Source organism: Oryx dammah, unplaced genomic scaffold (genome assembly GCF_014754425.2).
Source record: "Oryx dammah isolate SB20612 unplaced genomic scaffold, SCBI_Odam_1.1 HiC_scaffold_18, whole genome shotgun sequence".
Lineage (NCBI taxonomy): Eukaryota > Metazoa > Chordata > Mammalia > Artiodactyla > Bovidae > Oryx > Oryx dammah.
Window position 1 is genome coordinate 77,703,446 of NW_024070202.1, and position 20,273 is coordinate 77,723,718.

General features: G+C 41.9%; 1 protein-coding gene across 17 annotated transcripts in view; it reads left to right on the top strand.

Annotated features, from left to right (window-relative positions):
* The window catches only part of LOC120878006 (cytochrome c oxidase assembly factor 1 homolog), a 91,307-nt gene that overhangs the window by 27,473 nt on the left and 43,561 nt on the right, over nt 1–20,273 (top strand). For 13 of the 17 annotated variants that reach the window (XM_040260555.1, XM_040260547.1, XM_040260559.1 and 10 more), the window contains exon 2: nt 17,173–17,225. The exons of the other annotated variants lie outside the window; for them this stretch is intronic. Coding sequence is in view for 2 of the 13 variants with exons in the window: in XM_040260554.1 (XP_040116488.1) it covers nt 17,173–17,225 (53 nt within the window). In the remaining 11 variants the exon portion in view is untranslated. The remainder of the gene's footprint in view (nt 1–17,172; nt 17,226–20,273) is intronic. 17 annotated transcript variants of the gene reach the window in all.

A 20,273-nucleotide genomic window follows, 5' to 3' on the forward strand; every position in this document is an offset into this window, starting at 1 on the left:
GACTGTGAAGAAGGCTGAGCACCGAAGAATTGATGCTTTTGAACTGTGGTGTTGGAGAAGACTGTTGAGAGTCCCTTGGACTGCAAGGAGATCCAACCAGTCCATTCTGAAGGAGATCAGCCCTGGGATTTCTTTGGAAGGAATGATGCTAAAGCTGAAGCTCCAGTCCTTTGGCCACCTCATGTGAAGAGTTGACTCATTGGAAAAGACTGATGCTGGGAGGGATTGGGGGCAGGAGGAGAAGGGGACGACAGAGGATGAGATGGCTGGATGGCATCACTGACTCGATGGACGTGAGTCTGAGTGAACTCCGGGAGTTGGTGATAGACAGGAAGGCCTGGCGTGCTGTGATTCATGGGGTCGCAAAGGGTCGGACACGACTGAGCAACTGAACTGAACTGAACTGAACTGACAGGTATTTGGAGAAGGCAGTGGCAGCCCACTCCAGTACTCTTGCTTGATTATTTATAATATTTATAAGCAGAGTCAGTGAGGTATGCTGATATATTAGATGTGGGCTGTGAGAGAAAATGGAGAAGGAAATGGCAACCCACTCCAGTGTTCTTGCCTGGAGAATCCCAGGAACAGGGGAGCCTGGTGGGCTGCCGTCTCTGGGGTCGCACAGAGTTGGACACGACTGAGGTGACTTAGCAGTAGCAGCAGTAGTGAGAGAAAAAGTATCAGTTCAGAGCTTTTGGCTGTGAAAACTGGAAGGCTAGAGTTGCCATTCATTGAAAAGGATCAGTGGGAGAAGTAGGTTTGGGGAGGAGGGAGAATTCAGGAGTTTGATTTTTGAACTGGCAAGTTCTAGATGCTTCCTCAGCATTTTGGTTAAGATGTTGATGAGGCGCATAGATACATGAGTCTGCAATAGAGTCTGTAATAGATAGAAGCAAGGATGTCAGCACTGAGGAGAGGATTAAGCCATGAGATTGGAGGGATGAATGTGGAGATGTCCAGGAAGAGCCCTGGGCCAGATTGGTGTTCAGAGGTCAGAAAGACAAAGCTTACGGACAAGAGAGACTGAAAATGAGTGCCCAGTTAGGAGGAGGAGAACCAGAGCAGGATTGTTTTCGAAGCCTAGTGTGAAGTGTTTTAAAAAAGGACTGGTTGGTGATATCAGTTGTGCCCCAATAGATCAAGTAAGGTGAGTGCTGAGACCGACCTTTGGTCTTAGCAATGTGAGGTCAGTAAAGACTTTCACAGGAGGTTTTTCTGTGGAGTAGTGAGGCGATCAAGACTAGGTTGGTATGCCCTAAGAGAATGGGAAGACAGGATTTGGAGGTAGCAAAAATAGACATCTCCTTTGAAGAATTTCTCTCCAAGAGCAGAGTAGAGAAATGGGACTATTGCTGGAAGAAGATATGGGATTAAGAAAGTTTTTTCAAACGTAAGAGATACTTCAGCATGTTTCATGCTGATATGAATGATATATAAAATGGGGAAACTGATCATGCATGAGAGAGAAGGGAGAATTGCTGGAATGAGTTGAGTAGATGAAAGGAGAGGGATCTAGCATACCGTGGGGGGACTGGTTTTATTAATAGTGGGAGCATGGACCATTCATCCCAGTGGCAAAGGGAAGGTAAGAGTCCTTTGGCACAAATATGGGTAAACTAATAAATTTGATTGCTTTTTATTTTCTCATTGAATGTGATGTAGGACTGAAATGAAGGAGAGTGAGAAGAGAGGAAAAGGTGTGACCTAGTTATTCAGCTGACTCATTGGAAAAGACCCTGATGCTGTGAAAGATCTAAGGCAAAAGGAGAAGAGGATAGCAGAGGATGAAATGGTTGGATAGCATCACCAATTCAATGGACATGAACTTGGGCAATCTCTGTGAGATAGTGAGGGACAGGGAGGCCTGGTGTACTGCAGTCCATGGGGTTGCAAAGAGTTCAACACGACTTAGTGACTGAACATCAGTAGTAGTCATTCAGGAGAATAGAGAAATGGTCTGTGATTACAAGGCCGCACCTTGGCCCACTTGTCTCTGATCATAGGTATATAGTGAGGTCAGTCAGCAGAGTTGAAAAACTCACCTGTGTGGATAGTGTGGCGGTAGGATTTATCTAGGTTTGGGGTTTGCCTGGTGATAATGATAGGGGAGGAGGGGACAAGGTAGTCGAGGGTGTGTTCAAAAGAGCGGGGTATAGTGATGGGCCATGGACTCTAGGTTGGTGAAGAACAGTGAAAAGGTGGTAGGATCAATGGATTGTAGAACTGGAGTTTTAAAAAAGATTTTCGAAGAGATGAATTGAAAAAATAAGGGGTGGCTGAAGAGTAGGATGCTAGAAATTGAGAGGATGGAGGGGGTCAAATTATTGGTAATGACATCTCTAGGGTATGGCTGGGAATGAGTCGCTACGGTCAAGTGAGGACCAGATTCTAAGAGGAGAGGAGACGGTCAGGGATCATCTGTGCAGGTATTTAAATCTTCATGCATTTTATTTCTGGGAATTTATCTGTTTCTTCTAGGTTGTCAGATTTCTTGGCATATACATTGTTCATAGTAGTCTGTTATGATCCTTTGTATTTCTGTGGTATCGATCATGTTTCTTCTTTCGTTTTGGACTTTGAGTCCTTTTTTTTCTTGATAAGTCTAGCTAAAGGTTTGTCCATTTTGTTTATCTTTTCAGAGAACCAGCTCTTAGTTCATTGATCTTTTCCTAGTCTTTTTAGTCTTTATTTCATTTATTTTGTTTTACTCTGATCTTTATTTCTTTCCTTCTATAAAGTATGGGTTTCATTTGTTCTTCTCTTTTTAGTTCCTTGAGGTGTAAATAAGCTTGTTTATTTGAGATTTATCGTGTTTCTTCATGTAGGCATTTATCCTTATGATGAACTTCCCTGTTAGAATTGCTTTTGCTGTATCCCATAAGTTTTGGTATGTTATTTTTCCATTTTCTTTTGTCTCGAGGTATTTGTTGATTTCTTTTATCATGCAGTTTGATAACAACAGTGTTGGAGAGAGTATCACAGCCTCGAGCTAAAGTTGTTCAGAAGTGAGGTTGGGGGTGTCATGTTGATGACCACAACAGAATTAGGAATGGTGTGGTTTGATAATGTGAGGTTGAAAGCTGGAAGCTTTTAGAGACCAGTGAGATAGGAATTTGGAAGTGGCGATGAGAAATAAGGGCACCGACCCTGTCTCCAGCTTAATGGGAAGAGGATTATGAGCATTAAGGCAGCTAGACTGCAGAGGGCTGCAGGGAGAGCCAGGTTTCAGTTGGCAGTGACTTCCAACCCTGGCTGCACACCTAAATCACCAGGGAGGGCTTGTCAACATACCATTTCCTGGGTCCCAGCCCCCGGAGATTCTGACTCAAATCGTCTGAGGTGGAGCTCAGGCTTGGGTAATTTTTTGAAACTCCCAGGCGATTGTATGTGCAGCCAGGGTTGTGTCCCAAGCAGGAACGTCTGAGAAAAGGTTGAGTAATTGAGGATGATAGAGGCGTGTCTGAGGGCAGTAGGGAAAAGGTTCTGAAGTTCAAGGGGATGGGCCATCTTTTCAAAGTTTATTGCCCTTTTGAGTTTTTGTGAATTACCTGTTTCATAGCTATTACTCTAGTTTTCTATTGGTGAACGTTTGATTTTGGTTTGAGCTTGTTTATTGAAGTATTTCATTAATACTGAAAATAATATGCACCTCTACACATTGTGTAATGAGCACCCAAATCAGGAAGTAGAATGTTACTAGCATCCAGAAGCCACATTTGAGCCCCCACCCTTTCTAGTCACTCTCCCATTTGCTGGGTTCGATTTTTAAAAGGCTCTTATATTGCCTACCTTGAACAACAAAATTTCATATTAAAGTGTACTGGGTTTAGGTAATATGAGAAGCCAAAAATGATCCTAGCCATGGCACATGGTACATAGAAAATGGCTTGAAAATCCACAATAACAATTTTTCATCTGAAAACTGGCCTCTTGGCAGGGCACTGTAGTTGGAGATGCACAAGAGATGATGATCTTTTCAGCCTTCTCTCTCATCAGCTCTACTCCTCTCTGACTGGGAACAAGCTGTTTTGGCAAGTGAACATGTGCTCTAGCTGACAAGGGGCCTCACCCAGTTAGCCAGGATGGTTTGGGTCTCCCAGACCTGCCTGACTGTGGTTCGGAGTCTAGGGTTAGGGCTTGTGAAACAGCTGTAAGCCAGGCTTGAGTCAGGGAAGAACTCTGAGGAATGGCCCCCATGGTTTTTCTTAACTGTAAAATATGTCTCATAAGTGTACATTGCCAGATTCTGCTTTTTGATAGCTGTTAATTTCCAGTATTTTGACCACTGCTATTAAAAAAATGTAAAAGCTGGAGTTTTGGTCTATGAATTTCTTGACAAAAAGCAGGGAAGCAAACGCTCATAGGGCATTATGATGAAGGCTTTTTATTATACTATCAGGAGCAGGAAGTACCAGTTTCTTTTATTTTAGCTATACCGATAGCATCTGTTGAAAAATAAAGCTAATCAAAAATGGCATAAATATTAAAGATTATTAGGAAAAAACAGTAAGGACAAAATACTGCTTGCTTGCTTTCAGATAGTCACGTTGTACCACATTCTCTAAAATTCTTTGAAGTTTAGATGAGTATAATATCAGAGTTTGTTATAATTAATGTACCAATAACTTACTGATATTACATTTCTTGAGGGAAATATTTCATTCTCATGTCAGTTGCTCAGTGATGTATGAGAATGAATAAAGATAGGTTAGGATGTTGAATGGCCATATAAGGAGTTGTTCCTCCTTTAGGTTGCATTGCCCTGTTGTTCAGTTGCTAAGTCACATCTGACTCTTTGTGACCCTGTGGGCTGCAGCACGCCAAGCTTCCCTGTCCTTCACTATCTCCTTGAGTTTGCTCAGACTCATGTCCATTGAGTCAGGGATGCCATCCAACCATCTCTGTTGCCCCTTTCTCCTCCTGCCGTCAGTCTTTCCCAGCATCAGGGTCTTTTCAGATGAGTCAGTTCGTCGCATCAGGTGGCCAGAGTATTGGAGTTTCAGCTTCAGCATCAGTCCTTTCAATGAATATTCAGGACTGATGTCCTTTAGGATGTACTGGTTGGATCTCCTTGCAGTCTAAGGGACTCTCAAGAGTCTTCCTCAGCACCACAATTCAAAAGCATCAATTCTTCAGCACTCAGCCTTCTTTATGTTCCCACTCTCATATCCATACATGACTACTGGAAAAACCATAGCTTTGACTATATGGACCTTTGTCAACAAAGTGATGTGTCTGCTTTTTAATATGCTGTTTAGTTTTGCCTTAGCTTTTCTTCCGAGGAGCAAGCATCTTTTAATTTCATGGCTGCGGTCACCGTCTGCAGTGATTTTTGGAGCCCAAGAAAATAAAATCTGCCACTGTTTCCACTTTTCTCCCATCTGTTTGCCGTAAAGTGTTGAGACCGGATGCCATGATCTTAGTTTTTTTAATGATGCGTTTTAAGGCAGTTTTTTAAGTCTTCTCTTCACCTTCATCAAGAGGCTCTTTAGTTCCTCTTCCTAGGGAACATTGTCCAGGTAAACCTTTGACCTTTAAAAAGGGTAATGAGTAGAAGGATCAGTGGTTGCCATGGGTTGGTGGCAAGGGAGGGATGAAGGGGCAAAGTCAAGAGGACTTTTAGGGCAGTGACGCTTTTCTATATGATACTATAATTGTGGCAACATGTGGTTATACATTTGTCAAAACCCATAGAGTGTTACCTCCAAGAGTGAACCCTAATGTAAACTATGGACTTCAGATGCTGTGTCACTGAAGGCTTATTGCTGGTGATAAATGTGACACTCTGGCTCAGGATATTGACAGTAGGAGAGGCTATGTGTATGGGACTGGGGATAGATGGGCGCTCTCTTCTGCTCAGTTTTCCTGTAAACCTAAAACTGTTCTAAAAACCAAGTTTGCTACTAAACTAAAAGGTAATTTATAGGCTTTTTTTGATAGCAAGTTGTAATATTTAACGATGCTTTCTAATGTAAAGTTATTCCCTTATCTATCATAAGGCTTTCATTTGACAGTATGTACCTGCTTCTTAATATTTGTCATCAGTAAATGTGAAAAATAACTAGCTGTTATCCTCTCAAATACTAGAATCTTTTTATTTTACAAGTGAGCAACCTGGGCCTTTAGAGATATGGAGACTAGGGCTTAGGCTTCCAAATGGTTACTTCATTATCCCCAGAACCACAGCTTTCCTTCCATGAATGTAAATATTCTTCCTGATTTCAGCTGTGATGTCCTTAAAATGTTGGTTGCATATACATTTTTTTTAACATAGTTATCATTTAGAATAGGCAATCATTTACAAAACCTGTAGCTCTCTTCTTTCTGTGTAAATTACCCAGATATTTATTTCTGAATTCCCAAAGCCCACCTTTCTAATATTTATGTAAAAGTTAATTGAGACCAAAAAGTGTGTATCTGGATTATTATCTTAGAGGAGACACTCCTTAACTTTTAGGCTGACTATAATTCTTGATACTTTCCTGTGTTCCTCTGGTACATTTGTGTAGGATGTTAATGATTATAATCAGTTCTTTCTGGTAAGAAGCCTAGGTACTGTTTCTGGAGATTGAGTTATATTGAATAGCTGAGAATTGCTGCAGTCAATAAATATTCAAATACCATGAGCAATATTCTTGTGTATTAAGGATTAACTACATAGTATATTTCATACTTTATCTTCTTAAAATTAGTATTCTGAAGTCATGGACATTTAATTCATTTTTTCACATTTAAGTGTTTGTTGTTCTTGGTATTTATTAATCTATTGGTTACCAGTTTCATAACTCATGATTTGTCCTGAATGACACTTTCTACTTCCTGGGAACTGGTTCCTACATGGTTCCCAATCCTTCCTCCCCAAAACTAAAGATTGGTTAACCTTCTAAAATTTTCTTTCTTTTCCTAATGGAAATGTTGTTCAGTTGCTCAGTCATGTCTGACTCTTTGCAGCCCCCTGGACTGCAGCGTGCCAGGCTTTGCTGTCCTTCATCATCTCCTGGAGTTTGCTCAAACTCATGTCCATTGAGTCAGTGACGTCATCCAACCACCTCATCCTCTGTCATCTCCTTCTCCTCCTGCCTTCAGTCTTTCTTAACATCAAGGTCTTTTCTAATGAGTCAGCTCTTCCCATCAGGTGGCCAAAGTATTGGAGCCTCAGCTTCAGCATCCGTCCTTCCAATGAGTATTCAGGGTTTATTTCCTTTAAGGATTGACTGGTTTGATCTCCTTGCTCTCCAAGGGACTCTCAAGAGTCTTCTCCAGCACCACAGTTTGAAAGTATCCATTCTTCAGCGCTCAGCCTTTATGGTCCGGCACTCACATCTCTACATGACTACTGGGAAAACCATAGCTTTGACTAGATGGACCTTTGTCGGCAAAGTGATTAGGATCATTAGAATATGTCATCTGTTGACTTTTAAAATTTACATGGATTAGTCAAAAGTTTAATAAAAGTTTAGAGAGTCAGATTTTCCCACATACTTAGTGTTTTCAAGATGTTATTTATTTGTCCTCAAAATAAAAAAGTCTACTTTCTACTCTCCATTTCCATGGGAAGATGAAATACTAAGCCCTGCCTTTAAATTTAAAGAGAGTAAACTTTTGGTCTTTTTTCCTTTCTCCCCTATTACATGACATTGTAGCACTTTGAAGAGACTTTAGAGGATTATTTATTTATCTCAACTTTTTCATTTTATGGATGAGGAAAATAGGACGCTGAAGTTAAGTGACTTGCCCAAGTAAGATCTTACAGCCAGTGCCACGTCTTTGGCTCAAACCCTGGTCCTTCTCCCACCTCCACCCGCTATTTTTTGTGTCTTTGTGCTTCTTTGTGGCACCAAGCTTCCCAGCTACTCTATTCTGGTCCAGTCCAGTCTGCAGTGCTATTAATGCTTTCTTGGCCACCTTGTCCACACCTTCCTGAAGATCTACAATAGCGTAGACTTACTTTATTCGTGGAAATCAGCGGAGGAATCCCTATGGAGAGCTGCTAGCAGCTCTGTGGTAGGCAGAATAATGTCATCGCTGTCCCCTCCTTTACCCCCCGCCCCCTGCAGTGTGTTCACATTCAAACCTTGGAACTGTTGATTATATTACATTATGTGGTAAATCGAAGTGAAAGTGTTAGTCGCTCAGTCGTGTCCTACTCTTTGTGACTCCATGGACTGTAGCCCACCAGCCTCCTCCATCCATGGGATTTCCCAGGCAAGAATACTGGAGTGGGTTGCCATTTTCTTCTCCAGGGGATCTTCCCAACCCAGGGATCAACCCCAGTCTCCTGCATTGCAGGCAGACTCTTTACCATCTGAGTTACATGGTAAGGGGAGTTAAAATTGCTATTCAGCTGACCTCAAAACATGGAGATTATCCTGGATTAATTACACTGGTGATTCCAGTGTAATCACAGGTCCCTAAAAGTGGAAGAGGGGAATCAAAAGAAAGAACCAAAGAGAGAGCCATGTGAAAAGGACCAGGCCTCCTTTGAAGATGGAGGAAGGGACCATGAGTCAAGGAAGGTGGATGACATCTACAAGATGGAAAGTCAAAGAAACAAATTCTTCTGTAAAGCCCCCAGAAAATGTACATCCTGCTGACACCCTGATCATAGCCTGGTGAGGTCTGTGTTAGACTTTTAATGAGCAGAATGTAAGATAATAAATCTGTGTTTTATTTTTTTAAATGTTTATGTATTTGATTTTTTGGCTGCACTGGGTCTTCGTTGCTGCACATAGGCACTCTCTAGTTACGGGGAGCGGGGGCTACTCTTGCTGGTGGTGCACGGGCTTCTTGTTGCTCTGGTTTCTCTTGTTGGGGAGCACAGGCCCTGCACTCCTGGGCTTCAGTAGTTGTGGCGCATGGTTCTGGCTGCCCAGAGGCATATGAGATCTTCCCAGACCAGGGATTGAATCCATGTTCTCTGCATTGGCAGGCAAATTTTTAACCACTGGACCACCAGTGAAGTCCAAATCTGTGTTGTTTTAAGCTGCTGAGTTTGTGGTAATTTGTTACAATAGCCATAGAAAACTCATACAAGCATTTGTACTGCTCCTCAGAAAAAGTCGTCCTCTTGGTTTTCCCACTTTCCTCATGACCTGATTATTTCATTGGCTGCCTTGATTTCCCTATGAATCCTGTCTCCATGTTTCTTATCTGCTGCTGCTGCTAATTCGATTCAGTCGTGTCCTACTCTGTGCGACCCCATAGACAGCAGCCCACCAGGCTCCCCCGTCCCTGGGATTCTCCAGGCAAGAACGCTGGAGTGGGTTGCCATTTCCTTCTCCAGTGCATGAAAGAGAAAAGTGAAAGTGAAGTCGCTCAGTCGTGTCCAACTCTTAGCAACCCTATGGACTGCGGCCCACCAGGCTCTTATGTCCATGGGACTTTCCAGGCAAGAGTGCTGGCCTAGATCCTTGGATAAAACAACCCACTATAAGACTGTCTACTCCCACTCAGCTCTGGCTGTCCTTCAGACACACCTTCCCAATATTTGTTCATTGGCTTTACAAACGACAATCTGTATTAAGAGACTACATAAAATTTTGAAAGTGTTCTGCTATTGTTTGCTGCTGCTGCTGGCGCTGCTGAGTTGCTTCAGTTGTGTCCAACTCTGTGCGACCCCACAGACGGCAGCCCACCAGGCTCCGCCATCCCTGGGATTCTCTAGGCAAGAACACTGGAGTGGGTTGCCATTTCCTTCTCCAATGCATGAAAGTGAAAGGTGAAAGTGAAGTCGCTCAGTCGTGCCCTACTCTTAGCGACCCCATGGACTGCAGCCTAGCAGGCTCCTCCATCCATGGGATTTTCCAGGCAAGAGTACTGGAGTGGGCTGCCATTGCCTTCTCCCTATTGTTTGCTACTTTCCAGGAATTCAAGGTCAGATGCTGACCCAGTGTTTCTAACTGCCCTATTCTAACTCTTAAGATTTTTTTTGTTGTTATCTTCTAATGCTTATCGGGGAAACTATGTGTATGGCTACACATGTACTTGCTTATAGCTTCCTATTTATGAAAGAGACAGTGAAATCTACATTTTGCTTCTACTTGACAGAGGAGGAAAATTCTGGGTCATTGCCTGGTTACCTGTTTTATTGGGCTGACTTCCTCAGCAGGCTAAAGTGCATGTATGATAGCCTAACTTGTCAAGATGTTGGCTAATAGATGCCAACACATTTACTGGCTCCTACAAATGATTTAATCCTTGACTTGATACAGCACAAACTTCTTTCTTATTGCCCGGTGACTGTTGTAGAATTAATTGGTGTTGGGGGCTTAATTTTGCAGGAGCCTTAGTGGGTCAGTGTGATATGAATTAGTTAGGACAACTAACTCTCCTGGCCTTTTCATATTAATCTTATTCTCCATGTGGCCGGGAGGCTTGAATTCACCCAAAATGTCTATCTTCGCGTCACATTCCATTCTGTGTTAGGGAAAGGCAGAATGCATAATTCTGACACTTGCATTTGTTCATTGCCTGGCAGAGAAATTTGTTCAGTTCAGTTCAGTTCAGTTGCTCAGTCATGTCTGACTCTTTGTGACCTCATGGACTGCAGCATGCCAGACTTCCCTGTCCATCACCAACTCCCAGAGCTTGCTCAAACTTATGTCCATCTAGTCGGTGATGCCATGCAACCTTCTCATCCTCTGTCATCCCCTTCTCCCCCTGCCTTCAATCTTTCTCAGTGTCAGGGTCTTTTCCAGTGAGTCAGTTCTTTTCATCAGGTGGCTGAAGTATTGGAGTTTCAGTTTCAGCATCAGTCCTCCCAGTGAATATTCAGGACTGACTTCCTTTAGGATGAACTGGTTGGATCTCCTTGCAGTTCAAGGGACTCTCCAGAATCTTCTCCAACACCACAGTTCAAAAGCATCAATTCTTCGGCATTCAGCTTTCTTTATAGTCCAACTCTCACATCTCTACATGACTACTGGAAAAACCATAGCTCTGACTAGATGGACCTTTGGTGGCAAAATAATGTCTCTGCTTTTTAATACGCTGTCCAAGTTGGTCATAGCTTTTCTTCCAATGAGCAAATGTCTTTTAATTTGATGGCTGCAGTCACCATCTGCAGTGATTTTGGAGCCCAAGAAAAGAAAGTCTCTCACTGTTTCCATTGTTTCCCCATTTATTTGCCATGAAGTGATGGGACTGGATGCCATGATCTTAGTTTTTTGAATATTGAGTTTTAAGTCAACTTTTTCACTGTCCTGTTTCACTCTTATCAAGAGGCTGTTTAGTTCTTTGCTTTCTGCCAAAAGGGTGGTGTCATCTGCATATCTGAGGTTATTGATATTTCTCCTAGCAGTCTTGATTCCAGCTTATCCTTCATCTAGACCGGCATTTTGCATGATATACTCTGCATAGGCAAGTCTGGGTCAGTCTTTTGTGGGGTCACTGCTCGTTTCTCTTGGGTCCTGGTGCACAAAGTTCTGTTTGTGCCCTCACGAGTCTATTTCCCAGTCCTGTGTAAGTTCTGGCAGCTCTACGGTGGGATTAATGGCAACCCCCTCTAAGAGGGCTCATGCCATACCCAAGTCTGCTGCACCCAGAGCCTTGCCCCTCTGGCAGTCCACTGCTGACCCATAGCTTCACAGAAGATACTCAAACACAGTTGTATCTCAGTCTCTGTGGGGTCCCTGGCTACTGGTGTGCACAAGGTTTGTTTGAGCCCTCTGAGTATCTCTGGCAGGAGTGGGGTTTGATTCTAAACACGAGTTTGCGCCTCCTACCCTCTTGCTGGGGCCTCTCTGTCCTTGGACTTGGGGTTTTTCCTCACAGCTGCTCCAGTGCTGCGCAGCTGCCACTCCAGTCAACACAAGAGAAGACTACACATGGACATCACCAGATGGTCAATACCGAAATCAGATTGATTATATTCTTTGCAGCCAAAGATGGAGAAGCTCTGTACAGTCAGCAAAAACAAGACTGGGAGCCAACTGTGGTTCAGATCATGAACTCCTTATTGCCAAATTCAGACTTATATCGAAGAAAGTAGGGAAAAACCAATAGACCATTCAGGTATGATCTAAATCAAATCCCTTATGATTATACAGTGGAAGTGAGAAATAGATTCAAGGATTAGATCTGATAGACAGAGTGCCTGAAAAACTGTGGATGGAGGTTCGTGACATTGTACAGGAGACAAGGATCAAGAAAAAGAGTTGCAAAAAAGCAAAATGGCTGTCTGAGGAGGTCTTACAAATAGCTGTGAAAAGAAGAGAAGCTAAAAGCAAAGGAGAAAAGGAAGGATATACTCTTTTGAATTCAGAGTTCCAAAGAATAGCAAGGAGAGATAAGAAAACCTTCCTTAGTGATCAGTGCAAATAGAGGAAATGGATATAATGGGAAAGAATAGAGATCTCTTCAAGAAAATTAGAGATACCAAGGGAACATTTCATGCAAAGATGGGTTCAATAAAGGACAGAAATGGTATGATGTACTCTGCATAGGCAAGTAGAAGATATTAAGAAGAGATGGCAAGAATACACAGAAGAACTGTACAAAAAAGATCTTCACTACCCAGATAATCATGATGGTGTGATCACTCATTTAGAGCCAGACATCCTGGAATGTGAAGTCAAGTGGGCCTTGGAAGCATCACTATGAACGAAGCTAGTGGAGGTGATGGAATTCCAGTTTTGCTATTTCAAATCCTAAAAGATGATGCTGTGAAAGTGCTGCACTCAGTATGCCAGCACATTTGGAAAACTCAGCAGTGGCCACAGGACTGGAAAAGGTCAGTTTTCATTCCAATCCCAAAGAAAGGCAATGCCAAAGAATGCTCAAACTATCGCACAATTGCACTCATCTCACATGCTAGTAAAGTAATGCTCAAAATTCTCCAAGCCAGGCTTCAACATTATGTGAACTGCAAACTTCCAGATGTTCAAGCTGGTTTTAGAAAACGCTGAGGAAACAGAAATCAAATTGCCAACATCCGTGGATCATCAGAAAAGCAAGAGAGTTGCAGAAAAACATCTATTTCTGCTTTATTGACTATGCCAAAGCCTTTGTGTGAATCACCACAAACTGGAAAATTCTGAAAGTGATGGGAATACCAGACCACCTGACCTGCCTCTTGAGAAACCTATATGCAGGTCAGGAAGCAACAGTTAGAACTGGGCATGGAACAGTAGACTGGTTCCAAATAGGAAAATGAGTACATCAAACCTGTGGCCACCCACTCCAGTACTCTTGCCTGGAAAATCCTATGGATGGAGGAGCCTGGTAGGCTACAGTCCATGGGGTCGCGAAGAGTCAGACACGACTGAGCGACTTCACTTTCGTTTTTCACTTTCATGGATTGGAGAAGGAAATGGCAACCCACTCCAGTGTTCTTGCCTGGAGAATCCCAGGGATGGCGGAGCCTGGTGGGCCGTCATTATGGGATTGTACAGAGTTGAACATGACTGAAGTGACTTAGCAGCAGCAGTAGCAAGGCTGTATATTGTCACCCTGCTTATTTAACTTATATGCAGAGTACATCATGATAAATGCTGGGCTGGATGAAGCAGAAGCTGGAATCAAGATTGCTGGGTGGAAATATCAATAACCTCAGATATGCAGATGATACCACCCTTATGGCAGAAAGCAAGGAAGAACTGAATAGCCTCTTGATGAAAGTGAAAGAGGACAGTGGAAAAGTTGGGTTAAAACTCAGCATTCAGAAATTAAGATCAGGGCATCTGATCCCATCACTTCATGGCAAATAGATGGGGAAACAATGGAAACAGAGACTTTCTTTTCTTGGGCTCCAAAATCACTGCAGATAGTGACTGCAGCCATGACATTAAAAGATGCTTATTCCTTGGAAGAAAAGTTATGACCAACCTAGATAGCATATTCAAAAGCAGAGACATTATTTTGCCTCCAAAAGTCTGTATAGTCAAAGCTATGGTTTTTCCCATAGTCTTGTATGAATGTCAGAGTTGGATTATAAAGAAAGCTGAGCCCCGAAGAATTGATGCATTTGAACTGTGGTGTTGAGAAGACTCTTGAGAGTCCCTTCGACTGCAAGGAGATCCAACCAGTTCATCCTAAAGGAAGTCAGTCCTGAATATTCATTGGAAGGACTGATGCTGAAACTGAAACTCCAATACTTTGGCCACCTGATGGAAAGAACTGACTCACTGGAAAAGACCCCAATATTGAGAAAGATTGGAGGCAGGGGGAAAAGGGGACGACAGAGGATAAGATGGTTGCATGGCATCACCGACTAGATGGCCATGAGTTTGAGTAAGTTCTGGGAGTTGGTGATGGACAGGAAGGCCTGGAGTGCTGCAGTCCATGGGGTCCAAAGAGTCAGACGGGACTGGACTGACTGACTGACTCTGCATAGAAGTTAAATAAGCAGGGTGACAATATACAGCCTTGACATACTCCTTTCCCAATTTGGAACCAGTCCATTGTTCCTTGTCCAGTTTTAACTGTTGCTTCTTGACCTGCACACAGATTTCTCGCAAGGTGGTCTGTTATTCCCATTTCTTGAAGAATTTTCCAGTTTGTTGTGATCCGCATAGTCAAAGGCTTCCACGTAGTCAATAAAGCAGAAGTAGATGTTTTTCTGGAACTCTCTTGCTTTTTTTGATGATCCAGCAGATGTTGGGAATTTGGTCTCTGGTTTCTCTGATTTTTATAAATCCAGCTTGAACATCTGGAAGTTTGCAGTTCACATACAGTTGAAGCCTGGCTTTGTAAATTTTGAACATTACTAGCATGTGAGATGAGTGAAATTGTGCAGTAGTTTGAACAGTCTTTGGCATTGCCTTTCTTTGGGATTGGCGTGAAAACCGACCTTTTCCAGTCCTGTGACCACTGCTGAGTTTTCCACATTTGCTGGCATATTGAGTGCAGCACTTTCACAGCATCATCTTTTAGATTTGAAATAGCTCAACTGGAATTCCATCACCTCCACTAGCTTTGTTCGTAGTGATGCTTCCTAAGGCCCACTTGACTTTGTATTCCAGGATGTCTGGCCCTAGGTGAGTGATCACACCATTGTGGTTATCTGGATCATTAAGATCATTTTTTGTATAGTTCTTCTGTGTATTCTTGCCACCTCTTCTTAATATCTTCTGCTTCTGTTAGGTCCATTACCATTTCTGTCCTCTATTGAGCCCATCTTTGCATGAAATGTTCCCTTGGTAGCTCTAATTTTCTTGAAGAGATCTCTAGGCTTTTCCATTTTATTGTTTTCCTCTATTTCTTTGCATTGATCACTGAGGAGGGCTTTCTTATCTCTTGTTTCTATTCCTTTGGAACTCTGCATTCAGATGTGTATGTCTTTCCTTTTCTCATTTTTCTTTTGCTTCTCTTCTTTTCTCAGGTATTTGTAAGGCCTCCTCAGACAACCATTTTGCCTTTTTGCATTTCTTTTTCTTGGGGATGGTCTTGATCACTGCCTCCTGCACAATGTCATGAACCCTCATCCACAGTTCTTCATGCACTCTATCAGAGCTAATCCCTTGAATCTATTTGTCACTTCCACTGTATAGTCGTTAGGGATTTGATTTAGGTCATATCTGATGGTCTTGTTCTTTGCCTGGAAGGGAAATTTTTTACTGATGCAAAATTTCTTGACTCACTGTGAAGATTTCTGAGCCCCTTCTGGGCCCTCCTTCCTTCTCCATCAAGTAATTTCCCAGGTATAAGGAAGATATTTTAAATTTTTGTAGGCCTTAGAGTCTTTGGTGAGTGTTATTGATCAGCTAATTCTGCAGATGGTATGTTGTTGAGTCTTGCTGTTTTTCTTTTTTCCATTATGGTGATCTCTGCCATTTAAGCATAATGTTTAGACAATTTGCATTTATTATCAACATGATTAATTTAAAATTTTGCATCTTGTTCTCTGTTTTCTATATGTCTCATCTTTATTCCTCTTCATGTTTTCCTCATTTCTTTTGGATTAACAGTATTTTTTTGTGATTTCATTTTATCTCCATTCTTGGCTTATTAGCTGTACCTTTTGTTTTACTTTTTAGTAGTTACTCTAGAGTTTATATATCTAACTATTAATTTATCTTTAAGTAATATACCATTTCACACAGGAATCTTACACAGTATACTCCCATTCTACATCCTCATCTTATGTTATTTTTATCATATTTTACTTCTACCTGTTATAAACCGCATACTTAATTATTGAACTTTCTTTAAAGAGCCAGTTACTTTTTTCCAGCTTTTGAGGTATAATTGACAAAACAATATTTAAAGTGTACAACATGATGATTTGATATTGGTATGGATTGTGAAAGTATTTCCAGAATCAAGTTAACCATTACCTTAGTGATTTTGCATGTGTGTGTGTGTGTGACAGCCTTTAATATCTACTCTCTTAGCAAATTTCAGTTATATAATACAGAATATAATCACCATTCTGTACTTTCATTGTGCTGTTTTTGCTGTAGTCATGCTGTACTTAGATTCTCAGGACTTTTTCATCTAATAACTGAAAGTTTGTACCCTTTAACTAACCTCTCTTCATTCCCCCAGTCTCCGGCAACCGCCCTACTACTCCGTTTCTGTGAGTTCATCTTTCTTTTAAGATTCTCCAGTATTTGAGATTATGCAATGTTTCTTTTTATTTCTCTGAGTTATCTCACTTAGCATAATGTCCTGCAGTTTCATCCAGGTTGTTGCAAATGATAGGGTTTCCTTGTGTGTTTTTTTTTTTTTAATGGCTTAATATTATTCCATTGTATTTACATCTTTTTATACACAATTTTACTTGCATGCAGAGTGTTGAACACATCCCTCATGAAAGTGTGGAGCAGCGGGGAGCCTGCCACTGGGTGGGAGAGTGTGTGTGGGTGAGGTGCACAGATTGTTGAGGTTATTGAAGGTGAGGCGTCCTTAGCAGTTCAGGTGTGGACTTGATGCTGTCCTTAAAATGGTTAGTTGGATCCATGTTACTTTGACACATCTCTGGCTCTGGCAGCCTCTCCCTGCCCCTCAGTTGTACATTCACCTCAGTACCCCTAGATGGGGCAGGAAAGAAGTGGGTCCTTTTGGCAGTATACTATCCAGCTGGGGAAGCTGAGTAGTCACTCACATGCACTCAAACATTCCGTGGTGGGAGAAATTGCTGGCGAGAGATCCTAAGCTATACCACCTTCGGGGAGGGGATAATGTGGTCCTTTTACTTCTACATCTAATCCCTGTTTTATTTTGCTCCCGTAGCATACTGGAGCTTCTCTGCTGGACTCCGGAGTTTTACAAAAGCCTTCTTCTCGGTAGGTGATTGTCCTAGTCAGTTGGTCTTTGCGGAAATGGAAGTAGAAAACTCTTCTGCCTTGTTGCTGATGTCATTTCAATTAACCTTTAAAAAGATTAAAATTGAGAGAAAAATGTCCTTAACATTTAGCCATGTGATTTACATTGTAGGCCTCTATGGCTTTTTTGTAGTTACAAATTTCCATTTGATATTTTTCTTCTGCTGGAAGAACTTTAATATTTCTCATAAGTCAGAGAAAGACAAATACTGTATGATATCACTTATAAGAAGAATCGGAGAAAACCAAATTCATAGAAACAGAGTAAAATGTTGGTTACCAGATATCGTAGGTGGATGGATAGGAAAGATGTTTAAGAGGACAGATTTGCTATCAAGTAGTTAAATAAGTCGTAGAGAATTAATGCTTAGTACAGAGACTATAGATAATATTGTTACAATCATCAAACTTGCTAAGAAACAAACTCAATTATTCCAACCACTAAAAAGAAAATAGTTATATAATGTGATAAAGGTGATTATTGCTACAAAGGCAACTGTATTACAGTATAAATTGTACACCATAAATTTACATGATGTTATATGTCAAATATATTTTTGCTGAAGTATCAGTTCAGTTCAGTCGCTCCGTTGTGTCCGACTCTTTGCAACCCCATGAATCGCAGCACGCCAGGCCTCCCTGTCCATCACCAACTCCCGGAGTTCACTCAGACTCATGTCCATCGAGTCCGTGATGCCATCCAGCCATCTCATCCTCTGTCATACCCTTCTCCTCCTGCCCCCAATCCCTCCCAGCATCAAAGTCTTCTCCAATGAGTCAGCTCTTTGCATGAGGTGGCCAAAGTACTGGAGTTTCAGCTTTAGCATCATTCCTTCCAAAGAAATTCCAGGGTTGATCTCCTTCAGAATGGCCTGGTTGGATCTCCTTGCAGTCCAAGGGACTCTCAAGAGTCTTCTCCAACACTACAGTTCAAAAGCATCAATTCTTCGGCGCTCAGCCTTCTTCACAGTCCAACTCTCACATCCATACATGACCACTGGAAAAACCATAGCCTTGACTAGACAGACCTTAGTCGGCAAAGTAATGTCTCTGCTTTTGAATATGCTATCTAGGTTGGTCATAACTTTCCTTCCAAGGAGTAAGCGTCTTTTAATTTCATGGCTGCAGTCACCATCTGCAGTGATTTTGGAGCCCCCCCAAATAAAGTCTGACACTGTTTCCACTGTTTCCCCATCTATTTCCCATGAAGTGATGGGACCGGATGCCATGATCTTCGTTTTCTGAATGTTGAGCTTTAAGCCAACTTTTTCACTCTCCTCTTTTACTTTCATCAAGAGGCTTTTTAGTTCCTCTTCACTTTCTGCCATAATGGTGGTGTCATCTGCATATCTGAAGTTATTGATATTTCTCCTGGCAATCTTAATTCCAGCTTGTGCTTCTTCCAGCCTAGCTTTTCTCATGAGGTACTCGCATAAAAGTTAAATAAGCAGGGTGACAGTATACAGCCTTGTCGTACTCCTTTTCCTATTTGGAACCAGTCTGTTGTTCCATGTCCAGTTCTAACTGTTGCTTCCTGACCTGTATATAGGTTTCTCAAGAGGCAGGTCAGGTGGTCTGGTATTCCCATCTCTTTCAGAATTTTCCACAGTTTATTGTGATCCACACAGTCAAAAGCTTTGGCATAGTCAATAAAGCAGAAGTAGATGTTTTTCTGGAACTCTTGTGCTTTTTCCATGATCCAGCAGATGTTGGCAATTTGATCTCTGGTTCCTCTGCCTTTTCTAAAACCAGCTTGAACATCTGGAAGTTCACAGTTCATATATTGCTGAAGCCTGGCTTGGAGAATTTTAAGCATTACTTTACCAGCGTGTGAGATGAGTGCAGTTGTGTATTAGTTTGAGCATTCTTTGGCATTGCCTTTCTTTGGGATTGGAATGAAAACTGACTAAAGTTATTTCATTAGTAATGTATATATCCCAATCTCCCAATCCTTACCAGCCCCGACTTCCCCTCTTGGTAGTCATACATTTGTTCTGCTTTGCAAATAAAGTCATCTATGCTGTTTTACTAGATTGCACACATATGCGTGAATATACAATATTTGTTTTTCTCTTTCTGACTTACTTCATTCTGTATGACTATTTCTAGGTCCATCCACGTCTGATGGCACCATTCCGTTCCCTTTTGTGGCTAATATTCCACTGTATAAATGTACCACATTTTTTTTATCCATTCCTCTGTTGATGGACATTTAGGTTACTTCCATGTCCTGGCTGTTGTAAACTGTGCTGCACTGTGCACTGGGGGTGGGGGTACATCATGTATCTTTTTTAATTGTATTTTTCTCCAGGAGGATGCCCAGTAGTGGGATTGCTGGGTCATATGGTAGTTCTGTGTTTAGTTTTTTGAGGAACCTCCATACTGTTCTCCATAGTGGTTGTACCAGTTTACATTGCCACCAACAGTGTAGGAGAGTTCCATTTTCTCCACACCCTCTCCAATGTTTATTGTTTATGAAATTTTTGATGATGACCATTCTGAACTGTGTGAAGTGATACCTCATTTCATTTCATTTGCATTTCTCTGATAGTGATGTTGGGCTTCCATGGTAGCTCAGCTGGTGAGGAATCTGCCTGTAATGCAGGAGACCCTGGTTTGATTCTTGAGTCAGAAAGATCCACTGACGAAGGGATAGGCTACCCACTCCAGCATTCTTGGGCTTTCCTGGTGGCTCAGCTGTAAAGAATATGCCTGCAATGCAGGAGACCTGGGTTCTATCCCTGGGTTGGGAAGATTCCCTGGAGAGGGGAAAGGCTACACACTCCAGTATTTTGGCCTGGAGAATTCCATGAACTGTATAGTCCACGGTGTCACAGAGTCGAACACGACTGAGCGACTTTCACTTTCAACAGTGATGTTGAGCATCATTTCATGTGCTTGTTTGCCGTATGGAACTCTTCTTTGGAAAAATGTCAGTTTAGTCTTCTGCTCATTTTTTTGATTGGGTTGTTTGTTTTTTGATATTGATCTATATGAGCTGTTTGTATG